Genomic DNA, 14,692 nt, shown 5'->3' with positions numbered 1-14,692 from the left:
CTCCCTTCTAACAATAAGCCAGAAATAAAATGCCCCACACTAATACATCACATAATAATCCCGTATTTCATCTAGGAGGGCCTAATGATCATGCCAACCACTGAAGTTGCAAATTTCCAGTTATTGAAACTTAAACCATCAATTATTATTTATATTACCTCCTACCACACACCCATTTTTTTTTCTCCTACTATACAGAATATTCTTACCAGAAAGTAGTTCATTAATACTATGAAATGAATTTATATATATATTAAAAACAGCAGCAGCAACACCTTACCTCTGGGACTGCTGGGTGGAGTATATCGTTGACTTCCTCTATAGTTTCTTGATGTTGTTGATGACGCTGGTGTAGGAGACGGGGGCCGGCCACGAGGAGAAGGGGGCCGCAGGTCCCTAGGATAGTACCCAGGAGACCCATAAACAACACTATCCCCAATGACGTATCTGTAAATCCAAATATGGAGTAAAACCTGAACTTCTAAAGATTATCAGATGAACTACAAAACTAATTTCTAACTTCTTGATAATTGTCTTCACAATGAAAATAATTATCAATGAAGCAAAACTAACCTTTTTCACATAATACCCCCTCTATTATATCTAAACTTTAAGACCAAACATTACAAAAGAACATGCTTTTCAAATATATAATATATAATGCTTCAACAACTGTCAAATAAATTCAAACCAACACTACATTATATAAACTTAAAGCAAAATCAACCAAAACAATACACACGCCTCAATTTCCTATGGTTAACGTCAACTACTGTTCAACTATGACTGGAACATACCCAATACATAAAAAAGGGGGAATTCTACAAATCAAGTATCCTGCACACAATGGAATTGAGAGTTCTGCATAGCTCAAGTTGCATAAGAACCCTAAATTTCACAATTCCCAACATCTTCACCTATTGCTCTTGACATTCATTTCTTATATCAGAGACTATCACCGTATAAACCCTTGTAGCACATAATTTTTTTTGCAGCACCTATAATTTTTTTATTTCCATTTTATAGTAAATTTCCATTAGTGAAAAACCAATCAAATTACCTTTTAAAACCATTTCCTAGCCATAAGTATTAAGAATTTTGTGTAATATTCTACAAATTAAAAAGTCCTCCACAAAGAGACACCATCCTGTCCTCCTTTATGACAGGTAGTTTGTGATGTTAAACTGAATATCTAAATTTGAAAATATTATATTTTCATGAATAGATGGAAAGTTTAATGATACCCGAGGTTATACAAGGGCTACTATAACACAGTGCTAGTGTAGTCCTGTAGTACATACATATACCAAAAGCTTTTTCCCCTACACAGAGGGTAGCCAAAAAGAGAAACCACTCCCACCCATTCCATTTCCTATATATTCCACTCTCCTCCAACCTCCTCCCTCCCACTTATCTTGGCACCTCCTGGATGATGGGTCATCCCTGCATCCTGTCCACTGCCCTGGGTCAGAAGCAGTGTCGCAAGACAAAAAGACAAACAACACAAGTCCTTTTGGTGCAACAATTTTTTTTTAGTACAAGTAGCATCTTCTTAACATTCCTCAAGCTATATTCCAGATGAGATGATCTAAGAGCTGTTTTAAAGTAGATTGCTTCAGTTTAACAATATGAACCCACTCTCGCTGAGGCGGCTAGGATGGCATTTCCTTCTAGAGGCCTTTATGAAGCAGGGAATTTAACGTTGTATGGTGCCCTTACTATAAACATGACCTCTGCCATATGTAGTGATGCTCTAAGCCGCTTGGCCAATGGATAAAGTTGTTAAAAAACTGTAATCTATGTATGCCAAAAGACTGGCTCATTTGGCACATGTTAAGCACTTGATAGTTGGAATGAAGCATGTACACAATCCACTGGCCCACTGTTCTTGTTGCCTTGAATTTCACAGAGTGGAAACTAACAACCCCACAGTGAATACAAGGAGCAAACATTTCCGAGTGGAGTGAGGAAACAGGTTTATCTGGATGCATGTAACAAAAAGATTGTATAGAATAATTGTACCCACAAGACTGTATGGAGCAGACTTGAAATATTAAGAAGGCAGAAAGTGAGTGAGTGTGCGAGTGCGAGTGTGAGTGTGAGTGCGAGTGCGAGTGTGTGTGTGTGTGTGTGTTTGTGTGTGTGTGTGTGTATTCACCTCGGATCTGCTGCAGCCTCTTTTCGAGACAGCCAGACACCACCCTACGGCAGTGAGCTCAGAGCTCATTATTAGCAGATCTCTGGGTAGGTCTGAGACCACTCACACTCCACACACCGGGAATGCAAGGTCACAACTCCTTGACTAATGTCCCGTACCTACTCGCTGCTAGGTGAACAGGGGCTACACATGAAAGGAGACAAACCCAACTTGTCTCCGCCCGGCCGGGGAATCGAACCCCGGTTCTCCGGCTTGTGAGGCCAGTGCCTTACCAATCCGCCACCGGGCCGGCCGTCCGTCCGTCCGTGTGTGTGTGTGTGTGTGTGTGTGTGTGTATTTTTTTTATTTTTACAAGAACCTTGTTATGAACCAAAAGGTCTCCTGTTGGCATGATCTCCCTTTGTAACATAAGAATGGAAGTGACTGAAAGAGCAAAAGACCAACACTAAGAAATAGATTAAGTGTTTGAGAAATTTGATGGGCATTACAAAAATGGTGAGCAAGAAATGTGGCGAAGAAAAACTGAAGTAGAAAGAGGTTTGCTTCATTGACTCTGACCTAAGCAGTGTGGGGAAAGGTATCCCTTTATCCATAAGGTGCCAAGATGGGAGGGACAAGGAATGGGTTTTGGTATTGAGTGTGTGCGAGTGTGAGCATGGGTGTGGGTGTGAGTGTGTGTTTACCTATTTGTATCTTACAAGATGGGGAGCTATACTCGTGGTGTCCTGTCTTTGAATCTCGCTGTGTCTAGTTTGCTCTTAAATTCATGTGCTGTTTTTGCAAACACTATTGTTTCATCCAGTTTGTTCCAGACATCCACCACTCTGTATGGATTTTTTTTTTGTCTCTTCTATAACTGTCCTTTTTGAGTTTCTTTTCATGTCCCCTTGTAATTCTCTTATCCCAATTCAGTAAATCTTCTCTATCAAGTACTTCCATGCCTTTCATGATTCTAAAGATCATTAGCAAATCCCCTCTTTCTCTTCTTTGTCCCAGAGTCAGTAATTTCAGTTTTGACAATCTTTCCTAATACAAATTTTGAAAGTGTTGGGGCTATCTTTGTAATTGCTCTCTGGATTCTTTCAATTTATCTATATTCTTCTTGGTACTGGATGATCAGTGTCGCAGCATACGCCAGTATAGGCCCTATCAGTGAGGATAGTGTTTTCTTCACAATTTCTTAATCCAAGGAGGCAAAAGCCACCTTTATTGATCTGAGCAAGTTGTAGAACTCTCCGACAATTTTGTTTATCTGTTTATCAGGAGATATGTAATTTGTGATGATTATTCCCAGGTCTTTTTCAGATCTCACTTTCTTTACTTCCTTTGTACCGATCTTATTTTGTCCTGATCTTTTTTTTTTCTTTTTTTTTTCAAATTACATTATACTACATTTCTTGATGTTGAAGTCCACTTCACACTTCTGACTCCATTTCCAAACCTTGTTCAGATCTCTCTGCAGTGATTCACAATCCTTTTCAGTATTCACTTTCCCCTTTCCCCCAGCAATTTTGCATCATCTACAAAGAAGCTCGTTTAACATTCCACATCTTCATCCATGTCATTCACATAAATAGCAAACATTATTAGAGCCAATACTACTCCCTGTGGAACTCCACTAATCACCTCTTCCCAAGTTGAACTCTCTTTCTCTGAGCACTACCCTAATTTCCCTTCCATGCAAGAAATCCTCCATCCAGTTCAGTAGTTTACTTGTATCCCTACAGTTTCCAGTTTTCTTAATTTTTTGTGTGGTACTTCGTTGAAGGCTTTTTGTAAGTCTAGGAAAGCACAATCAGCCCATCTGTCCCTTTCTTGTATTATATCTATTAGTCTTGAGTAGAAAAAAATCAAATTTGTGGCACATGATCTTTCCTGTCTAAATCCAAATTGTCTCGGGTTTAGTATATTGTTTTCTTCCAGACATTTTATTCATTATTCTTAATAACTTTTTCACAAATTTTGGTTACAGTGCTAGTAAAGGAAACCAGTCTGTGATCAATTGGGTTTTCTTTGTTTCCTCCTTTATATATTGGTACAATATTGGCATTTTTCCTTCTCTGAGTGAGCAACTTATATTGTACATTTTGTCCATTAGTTCTTCTTTACATTCTTTTAGTATCAAATTGTAATTCTGTCTGGGCCTTGTGATTTCGTGACATCAAGGTTCTTTAAATGATCCATTATTTCTTTTCCAGTTATTATTTTCCTCATGGTGGGGGTGTGGGGGTCCCCACTTCATGCCCTTCATTCCAATGCTGTACATTTTCTCTAGTGAAAACCAACTAGAAGTGATTGTTCATGAATTCAGCCATTTCTAAATCTTCTGTGTATTCTATATTTCCTTGACGTAGTTCCACCATTTCCCATTTGTTTTTGAGTTTACCATTCACATATCTATAGAATAGTTTAGGCTGGTCTTTACATTTTTCTATTAAATCTTTCATAGTTTTTTCCTCTCTGCACACTTTTACATATTCATTTGATATATATTTGCCATTTTCCATTTTTTTTTTTTTTTTTTATCTTTTCCACGTTTGTGTGTGTGTGTATTTACCTAGTTGTATCTTACAGGGAGGGGAGCTATGCTCGTGGCATCCCGTCTCTGTATCTCTCACCACATCTAATTTGTCCTTAAATTCGTGTATTGTTTTTCCACACACTATTGTTTTATCAAGTGTGTTCCATACACCACTGTGGAGAAAGCTGTTCTTTTTTAGATCTCTTCTATAACTGTCCTTTTTGAGCTTCCTTCCATGTCCTCTTATGTTTCTCTTATCCCAATTTAGCAAGTTTTCTCTATCCAGGACTTCTATACCTTTCATAATTCTGTAGATGGTCAACAAATCACCTCTTTCTCTTCTTTGTTCCAGAGTCAGTAATTCTAGTTTCGACAATTTGCCTTCATATGACAGTTTTGATAAGTGTTAAGGCCATCTTTGTAGTTACTCTCTGGATTCTCTCAAATTTTCCTTGTATTCTTTTTAATACTGGGTGACCATAGTATTGCTGCATACTCTAATTTTGGACTTATCAGTGTGACTAGTATTTTCTTTCCCATTTCTTTGTCCAAGTAAGTAAAAGCCACTTTTATTGATCTTAGAAAGTTATAGGTTTCGCCAACAATTTTGTTTATCCATTTGTCATGGGACATATCCTTTGTGATGATTACTCCCAGGTCTTTTTCAGATTCTACTTTCTTTACTTCCTTTGCACCAATTTTATATTGTCCTGATATCCTGATGTGTGTGTACTTACCTAGCTGTATCTTACGGGAAGGGGAGCTATGCTCACGGTGTCCCGTCACTGTATCTCGCCATATCTAATTTACTCTTAAATTCTTGTATTGTTTTTGCACACACTATTGTTTCATCTAGTATGTTCCATACATCCACCACTCTGTGGGGAAAGCTTTTTTTTTTTTCTCTTATGTCTCTTCTATAACTGTCCTTTTTTAGTTTCTTTCCATGTCCTCTTATCCCAGTTTGGTAAGTCATCTCTATCAAGGACTTCTACTACTTTCCTAATTCTGTCACCTCTTTCTCTTCTTTGTTCCAGTCAATAGTTCTACTTGTGACAATCTTTCTTCTTATGACAATTTTGAGTGTTGGGGCCATCTTTGTAGTTGCTCTCTGGATTCTCTCAATTTTCCTTATATTCTCTTTGGTACTAGGTGACCACAGTGTCACTGCATACTCCAATTTGGGCCTTATCAGTGTGACTAATATTTTCTTTACCATTTCTTCATCCAAATGTATGTGCATGTGTGTATTTACCTACCTAGTTGTATCTTACAAGAAGGGGAGCTACACTCATGGTGTCCCGTCTCTGTATCTCACCATACCTAATTTGTGTGTGTGTGAATATGTGAATACATGTGTGTGTGTGAATATGTGCATGTCTAGGATCATGCAATGGACTTGTGTGAAGTTGGTCTACTTTGCTTCAGCCACCTCTCTCCAAAGAGGTGGGGAGGGCTATTGCATAAGTATGTAACTTCTCTCAGGCCTGCTGATACAAAGTAAAGGATCTAAAAGTATCTTCACTACATGATTTCCAGGCTTCACATCATAAAAATGGAAAAAGAACAATATCAAGTGAAGTTTGCAAGTCATGTTTGGGGTGATGTCAGTCACCACCTATCCATCATCTACATAACTAAAGGCGTGTTTTTTCTTTCTCTCTCCACTCACCTGTCAAGATACTGCCTTTCTGGTGATCTTCTGGGCTCTCTGGGAGGAGAGTACCGATCATAGTCTAGGTAGCGACTGTCAGTTGCACGTAAAGGAGACCTGTGTTATTGATAGGCATACAAAATTCCACATTCATATATGGACATCTATACTGCAAGCAAGGTGTACCAATCTCAAAACTAAGCATCCCTTGTTATCTCCATAAAAAAAAGAAAACAACAACAGAAAAAAAAAATGAGTGCATTACTAGAAATTTAATTTAAGCACCTTGCAAAGAAACCATCACAAAATCAAAGATGACCTAATTTTCTCTAAATATGAAGTAATAACTCAATCTTAATAAATTTTTAAACAAGAAAAAAGAACTTAGTAGTAAGAAAAAAAAAAAAAAAAAAATCTTGCCCATGTGAATTATATCATGATTAACTTAAGAAATAACCAATTTCATTTCATTCCCCATTACAGTGTTATTAAGTCATGACAAGGATAAAGGGTGTGTCAATATTTCATATTAGGGAGAAATAGGACTGTTAATAACTAGCCTCTCTAACCTTACGACCAAGAAGGTATAACAGTCAATGACAATACCTAATGTTACTGCATTAGCTTTTATATTGATTTTCCAGCCATCAAACATGATGCTTACCTTCCAATAAACAAAAGACAAAAAGGCAATTACTATACAGGTAAATACCAGCAACCTGTACTCCCAACCTTGAACTGCTAAACAAAACAAACCGCTTGATAAAGATTAAAATTTCAATGAGCTTGCAGTTAAGCATGTGAAGACAAAACAAAAGCTATTGTACATCACCTATCCCTTCTCGGCACTCCATTGTAATCTGGGTAAGGTTCCCTATCAGGCTCCAGATACCTCTTGGGCAATGGCCTGGAAAACTTGTCGTCGTAGTAGCTGGATCCAGCTCCTCCCCCCATGCCTCCACCGGTAGAGGCCCCCATACGGGGCCCAGAGCCGTAAGCATCGTACGAGCTATAGGGGCTTCCATTGTCGTAATATTTTTCATCGTCATATTTCGAAACTCTGCCCACTTTACCCGAGTACACTGGGTCCTTCTTACTGCTTCCGTACTTACTTATGTACTGATCATCGGCTATTGGGTACTGGTCCTCATATTTACCAGTGTATCTGCTGTCCGCCTGATACCTGCTGTCCTTATTTGGGTATTTCACCTCACCATACCTATCACTAAGATAACTGCTATCTTTTCCTTTATACACTGGCTCACTGTACTTGTAAGTATCACTTCTTGCAGGGTAGTTTGACACGTCATATTTGTCAGCTGACTTTCGCACTACAGATACCTCATACTTGCTGTCATCGTACATTTTTGATGGGTACATCTTATCATACTTGTTATATTTCTCACATTTCCCATACGAGGCTTTGGAATCATAAGGCTTCACATCAATATCTTTGGTGGGCCCCCTATAGCTCGGTTTTGAAGACATGGGGTCCCTCGAAGAGAGAGGCTGTGAGGAAGCTGGGCGCGGCGACAACGAAGGATTGGAGTTTTTCCTGGGCATACCCAAGGGTGGAGGACCTGGGGGGGTTCTAGGGCGACTGTAGCGTTCTGTCATCCTGAAAAGAAAAAAACGGCAAATTTCGTAAATCAACCAAACGTTTTCTACATATCATTCCAGTTGTTTACTTTTCCTCAAAGCAACACTGAAAAGAATCGACTTACCTGACGGTGTTTTGAGTAACAGAAGTTCTGTTGATTGAAGAGAACGTGTAAAAAGTTGTGCTGGCTCTGCCCTGTGCCTGGGGCTTGGCAAGCCCAGTCCCTGAGCTCACTTGATGTGATTGAGGACATGCAATCAAGAGCTCAACCTATAAGAACTGTGAAAGGAATGGAGCACGTTGAATTCCAGGAACAAGTCGCAACCAGGGGTTCCCTAGAGGAGCATTGCACTCCTGACACCATAGCCGATATCTGCCATACCCTAGGCTATGGTGGTGGAAGCGTTGGTTGAAGTGGCTGAGTAGACATGGTGGAGACTGCTGTGACTGGAGTTCAGGAGGAGCAGTGGTTGTGTAGCTGAGACCCCCAGAGGCTTGCTAAGTGCCAAGCATCACCCATCCCACCTACCAACCTCATTGAGCCGCACACAAGTGGGAGTAAAGACACTGGTCCCACACGTGCGCTAGACTCCCCGACTCTGCTACCTGCACTTCAGCTCATGCCCTCATCATCTTTTGGAGTTATATGTCAGGCAAGGGTTAGTAGTAATAGACGTGAAACCTGATCAGTTAGTTGGGTAAACATAGTAAATACTTTTGGGGCTGCTGCAAGACAATGGAGGCACAGAGTGCACAGTGAGCAGAGTGGCAGAAGCGGTTGTGGGCAAGTCGACGTTGGTGGTGGACTGGTGTGAAGATCATGGACGCCCTGAGCGCATGGTGAAGCTTTGCACACCTCACATCATCCACAAGAAGCACTGTACTGGGGAAAAAACTTTCACATGAGCAACACTATGGAAGCACTAAGGCAAAAAGGCACTTGCCATTCACACAAGGAATGCAACGCTTCCTGCAAACACAGAACGGTCTGCACACTGGCTGCATTCAATCATAGGGAAAAGCAATGCAAAAAGGATACCATCTCGGATTCTCCAAATAAAAAACGCAACAATTTCTTCAGTTTCGCACACGGTCGGTTCTTGTGGTTGGCACATGTCACGAATGACATTTCAAAACAAAAGATGAGAAGTGAAGCTGCTGGACTAGAGCTCAGGCGACATTTCGCGGCTGCAAGCCACCAAAGCTTTTCGCCGTCACCTCCTCTATCACCACAGGGATTGCTGCTACTAATTCTGCTATGTGTACAGTTGTCGCAAATTCTACTTCTTCTGCTGTGCTGATTTCATCAAATGCAAAGTCCTCTCACTATTTTTTCCTCCACTATACTTACAGCACTACTACAAGTCAACATAACCACTCATCAAGGAAACCCCAATTAAAGTAAAATGAACAATTACCGTGACAAATATTCAATAATATTTTAAAAGCTATTCACTAAAAGCAGCTCAAAAGTCTGAAGAAACCACTTACTAATACTTTGAGGCTGAAACCACTGATAACCAATTTCAATGTATGCATTTAATAACAAGAAAAACAAGTGACAAACCTAATCTTTGTGGGGATATAGTGAGGGGACTAGAGCAACTTTTGCTTCTTGAAAATGTGGTGTTGGTTCTTGGACACATTTCAAGGCAACTGAACTGGTCTGCAGGCAAAAATGTTGGTTTTATAACATGACAGGATGCTGAGGACAGTGTGATTCAAATCCCCTTGATGACTCATTTCTTGTGCGGGTGAGACAGGGGTGCAGAGCAGTGGAGATGACCAGCTCCACCCTGCAATTCCCATCTTGTTAGCAACCACCTAAGCTGGTCAAGGCAACGAGTTTGTCTATGCAATAAAGCTTGAGCTGCTGATTGCAAAGACATCCTTCCTTGCTCTGCACACAATGAAGGCCACTGCATCTTTGGTACCCTCATCTCTTGTAGCAGACTGGAACTGGGTAGCTGTCTTGACAGGATGTTGCTCCATTCTGCCATCTGTCTGCCATGAAGGGATGGTCAGCATGTTGACTGCTAAAAGAAGTGACAGCTTCCACAACAGGTGATTTTTTCTCAAAAGGTGCTCTTCAAGGGGGGAGGGAAGATTCCTGGATTCAGCTCCAAACCCTTATTCCTGAAGAGGGAAGACTGGACAGAGCAGCAGTGGTAAATGCAGAGGACCAACAGGTGCCGGGTATTGGAGGACTCTTCCAAGAGGCACCAGTCATCCTTGGCAATGCAGAAGCCCCTGGGCTTGAGCAGAGCCCCTTCCTCCACACCCGTCCACAATAGCAGCTCCCATCCACTCCCTACAGATTTGGCTCACAGGTTGTCCAACTATGCTGCTGCCAAGCTGGGTGCTGCTGTTCATGGGAAGACTGCTGCAACTCTGATGCCCTCATCACAGCACCAGACCAAGAGCATTTCAGCCGGGATCCCACATGTATGAAGAGTGCAGCGACCTCAAGACCAGCTGTCCTCTGCTGCCATGAGGTAGCCCACCTGTGTGATGCAGTGCCAAGGGGACTGGGAGGGGTAGAGAGGGCAGTGCCATGGCATCCTCAAAGAAGGGGAGGACATACTTGGCCATGTAGGCCACATGACATCCTCCTGAGAACAGAAGAATCTTTTGAGCATAATAACAATGGATGAGAGAAAAAACAAGGAGTAACAGTTAATACTGACATACTTATTTTCTTCAAAGGAAGCATGCATATTTCAATTGAATGCTTTTTACTAACACAGACAAGGGGACATTTGCCTATGACCCCTGAGCTGTTCATCATGCACACAACTGCACGACTGACTGCACCAATTTCAGCTACCGCCACCATGAATCTCAGTGGCTTGGGGTGAACAATAATACAAGCCTCTCAGAAACTGCACTGCCATTTCAAGCCACACATGAGGATCAAACATTACTTTACATCTGATCCCCCACAGGTACATAGACCTACCTTTTAACTGTATTTGCAAAAAATGAAGATGATTAAGTGGAACACATAAAAGGAATACAAGATGATCACTGATACAGAGCTGATGCATGTGAGTGATACCATAAGAAAACATACGCTAAGTACAATGAAGAAACTGAAGGATGAGACCAAAAGAACAGATAGCTGGGATGAGAGAAATTGTACAATAAAAGGAGAGTTGTGTTCAAAATATTACACACAAACACACGTACTTGTGCACACAATCACATACATGAACACACATCAGTACACATCACACACAACACATCTTTTTCACCTATGAGGGATAGGCATCTTCCCCACCACCTGAAGAGAAAGTAATAATTCTTTCCCCTTAACTGGGGAAAGACAAAACTTCACCAAACAACTACCACCTTTACATTTTTCTTTTTTTCTTTTTTTGTAAACTCTTGGAAAAGCTGTTCACATTCAGACTCCATTGGCATCTGGAACACCATTCCCTCCAAGCTGTTTACAGAACCACACTTTAATACAAAGAAACCATTCTACTGCACTTGCCAATAACAACACATATTTTCCGCACTTCTCAACTCGGAAATGGCACAACACAATCGGGTGACATTGGATCCTATGTAAACTTATTCTTCACAGCCCTACCCATTTTTGTATCCTAATTCCTATCCCACCAATCTTTCAGTGTGCATGGGGATATCCCTATCCTCACCTAAAGGGCCATTTACACGGTCAAGTGGTTTGTCGAACCCAGTTTATCAAACAAGTGTTTGAAGTGATGTTTGACCATGTGAATGGGGTATTTGGTTGTCAAAGGCATTTGTCAAATGTGTTTGACAACCAAATACCCCATTCACACGGTCAAACATCGCTTCAAACACTTGTTTGACAAACCACTTGACCTTGTAAATGGCCCTTAACAATGAACAGTTCCTATAGGAATTGTTCTCAGTGTCCCTTTTATCCATGCTACTGACAACATAGCAAGACATATTCCCCATAGAATTACCACTCATTTATACATTAACAATCTAGCTTCCATGTCAAAACCCTTCCTGACCGTATCAACCACCTTTTATTGGCCACATCCTCAGCAACCCAATGGGAAGACCTCCCGCCCCCTTCCCATATAGTGCTCCCTTTATTATACCTTTTACTTGATTACCCTATCTAATCAATACCTCAAAACATCCTTCTATCTCACCTTCCTCTTCAAACAATTTTGTTAAGTCTCATTTCAGGAGAATCAACACAGATACCCATACTTTTTTTTCACACTTTTCTTTGGGAGACAAAATTTTCTTCAAAATATAACCACCTCATATCATGTACATCATCATCTGTGATGACCTAACATTCCCATAGTCATCATACTTCCATGCACCCACACCCTAAACCCTCACCTCTTGCATCACATTACATCACAACACAATCAACCTACCACTAGCATCCCCCAATCCAGCCACAAACAGATCACAAATAATTTTAAACTGACAATCAAATTCTATACTTCACTAAACTCTCCCAGAAACCCTTCACATGACAGTCAAAGTAGCAGATACACCAACATACATGTCACCATCTCACACTAAAACAGTCAAAAAAAAAAAAAAATAATAATAATAATAATAATAATAAATAAATAAATAAAATAAAGAAGCAACGGTCACCAATTCCCCAAGATGCAACCACTACACAGAAGACACCGGGCACCTCACACTAGTGTCCTTCAATCACTCCTGACAACAACAGAAAATCTCTTCAAGGCAAGACAAAGGTTAAACTGGTGGCTGTAGCCAGTTCCTTGGAGCCCATGGATCTCTAGCAAGGGAGACCTGGGGCACAGGATGGATGGATGGATGGATGGATGGATGGATGAACTAGCTAAACCAGACTTCCCACAAGACTCCATGCACCCAAAATGGTTCTCAGTAAATGTGCAACATCCTCGAAGAATAGAAGCACTAGGGAATCGGTAGCAACAAAATACAATACTACCTTCATTGCATCATCCACCCCCAATTGACTGAACAATAATCTCTTCCTACATGCTTTGGCATCACTATTTTTTTTCTTTCATAATTCCACCCACAGGAATGTTGAACAACTACAGTAACATCACACATCCCTGCCACAGCCATAATATCCCTTCTTTCATAAATAGCTGTGGACCTCAATAGCTTTTTCCCTTACTTTACCTCAATTTTGAATGTAAAGGTCAAAGAAACCTTGACTTTTGTAGTTGGAGATTCTAGGAGTCTGTGTTGGGTGAGAACATTGGGGTACCACTAAATTGGTTGTAGCAATGAAAGGTATGAAAGCTAATTTAAGGCACCTGGATTGGATGGATGTCATGTAGAACGTCTCACAATAGAAGTTGTAACAATGGAGGAGTGAGATTGTTCAACGTCTCTCTGGTAAATGTATTGGTAAATTGAAGAAAAACATGCATAATCCCACTATACATGGAGGAGACAAGTGTAGATATTGTAATTTCAGTGAGATCAGTCTTTTAAATGTGTATTGAATCTATCTACATACCAAGGGCTTTTCCCCTTTACAAGAGAGGTAGCCAAGTCAAAAGGTATGTACCCCTCCCCCTCAACCTCCCTCCCATCTTAGCTCCTTATGGATGACAGGTCACCCCTGTATTCCATCCACTACCCAGGGTAATAAGCAATGTAGCAAGACACAGTACATCCACAGCAAGGCAACTTCACTTAATTAGCGACCCCTTCCCCCGTCCCTTCATGTGGAGAGATAAGACTGACAGAAATCACTTTGGGCTGCGTCAAAATATCATTCAATTATAACCGCTCCTTACTCCCCCATCACTCCCCAACCTTGCATCACATTATTATCTATGCACAGCCATTCTCCACTCACCCCTTTTCCGTCACTAACAGCCTTAAAATCCCCTCTGACCCTGCCACAAGTGCAGTGTCACCAGCAAACAACAACTAGCTCACCTCCCACTTTTCTTCATCTTTAAACATCTCTAGTCCCATGACCATTACCCTGATATTTACCACCTATCCATGTACACACTGAGCATTTTGACATATCCCTGATGTAGTCCCACCTTTACCTCAAACCACTCCTCTCTCCATTTCCAATTCTAACACTGGCTCAACAACTCTAAAAATTCTTGACTGCCCTTCACATATCTGCAAAACCTCCCACAGTGCCTTTCTGTCTACCCTATCACAAACCTTAACCTCTTCAACATGGGTCGAATTCTCGCACACAGCATTAGATGCCTAATGTACAATCCATCACACAACTCATGATGTGAAAGTCACTCCTATATCACTCAGTCCCTTTCACTCTGTTTAGTAATTAACCCCTTCCATACGGTGCCGCACACGTAGGCGTCATGGACTTAGATCTCGGTGGCAGCAACCAATGCCAGCCGTACGACGTGTCGTAATAATACTCGCATCATAAAATATAGTCACCGCTTATATCGATCGTTCTCTCTTCACCCGTGAATTTTGATAACCATAGAAAATGCGATTACAAAAGAATTAGAAAGAATGTCATTATGGAGGGGCGACTACAATAAATATAATCAAGACGCCGATATGGCAGCCTCGCGAATACACTCACTCCCCATGACGCCTACGTGTGCGGCACCGTATGGAAGGGGTTAAACAAAAAACGTGATCAAACCAGTTTACCGAATTCAGAGGTAACTCAGCTACAACTACAAAATAAATATAATTAAGACACTGACCCTTGCATACTTATACACCCACTTGCACCTCATGACACGTGTCATCAAATCAACGAGGTTAAAAGAAAAGAAA

At 40.9% G+C, this 14,692-nt stretch overlaps 1 protein-coding gene across 10 annotated transcripts in view; it reads right to left on the bottom strand.

Moving 5' to 3' along the window:
• The window catches only part of LOC143022636 (uncharacterized), a 51,906-nt gene that overhangs the window by 25,468 nt on the left and 11,746 nt on the right, over positions 1 to 14,692 (bottom strand). For 3 of the 10 annotated variants that reach the window (XR_012966112.1, XR_012966113.1, XM_076180972.1), the window contains exons 1-4: positions 8,058 to 8,190; positions 7,166 to 7,951; positions 6,352 to 6,450; positions 281 to 447 (exon numbers count right to left, since the gene is read on the bottom strand). Coding sequence is in view for 8 of the 10 variants with exons in the window: in XM_076180972.1 (XP_076037087.1) it covers positions 281 to 447; positions 6,352 to 6,450; positions 7,166 to 7,950 (1,051 nt within the window). In the remaining 2 variants the exon portion in view is untranslated. Of the gene's footprint in view, positions 1 to 280; positions 448 to 6,351; positions 6,451 to 7,165; positions 7,952 to 8,057; positions 8,817 to 14,692 lie in introns of those variants that run through there. The other 7 variants (XM_076180952.1, XM_076180956.1, XM_076180948.1 and 4 more) reach the window with 6 other exon arrangements.

Source organism: Oratosquilla oratoria, chromosome 3 (genome assembly GCF_046742065.1).
Source record: "Oratosquilla oratoria isolate Oo_2021 chromosome 3, ASM4674206v1, whole genome shotgun sequence".
Lineage (NCBI taxonomy): Eukaryota > Metazoa > Arthropoda > Malacostraca > Stomatopoda > Squillidae > Oratosquilla > Oratosquilla oratoria.
Note: the sequence above shows the minus strand (reverse complement) of the source record. Positions and strands in the feature narration are given on the sequence as shown.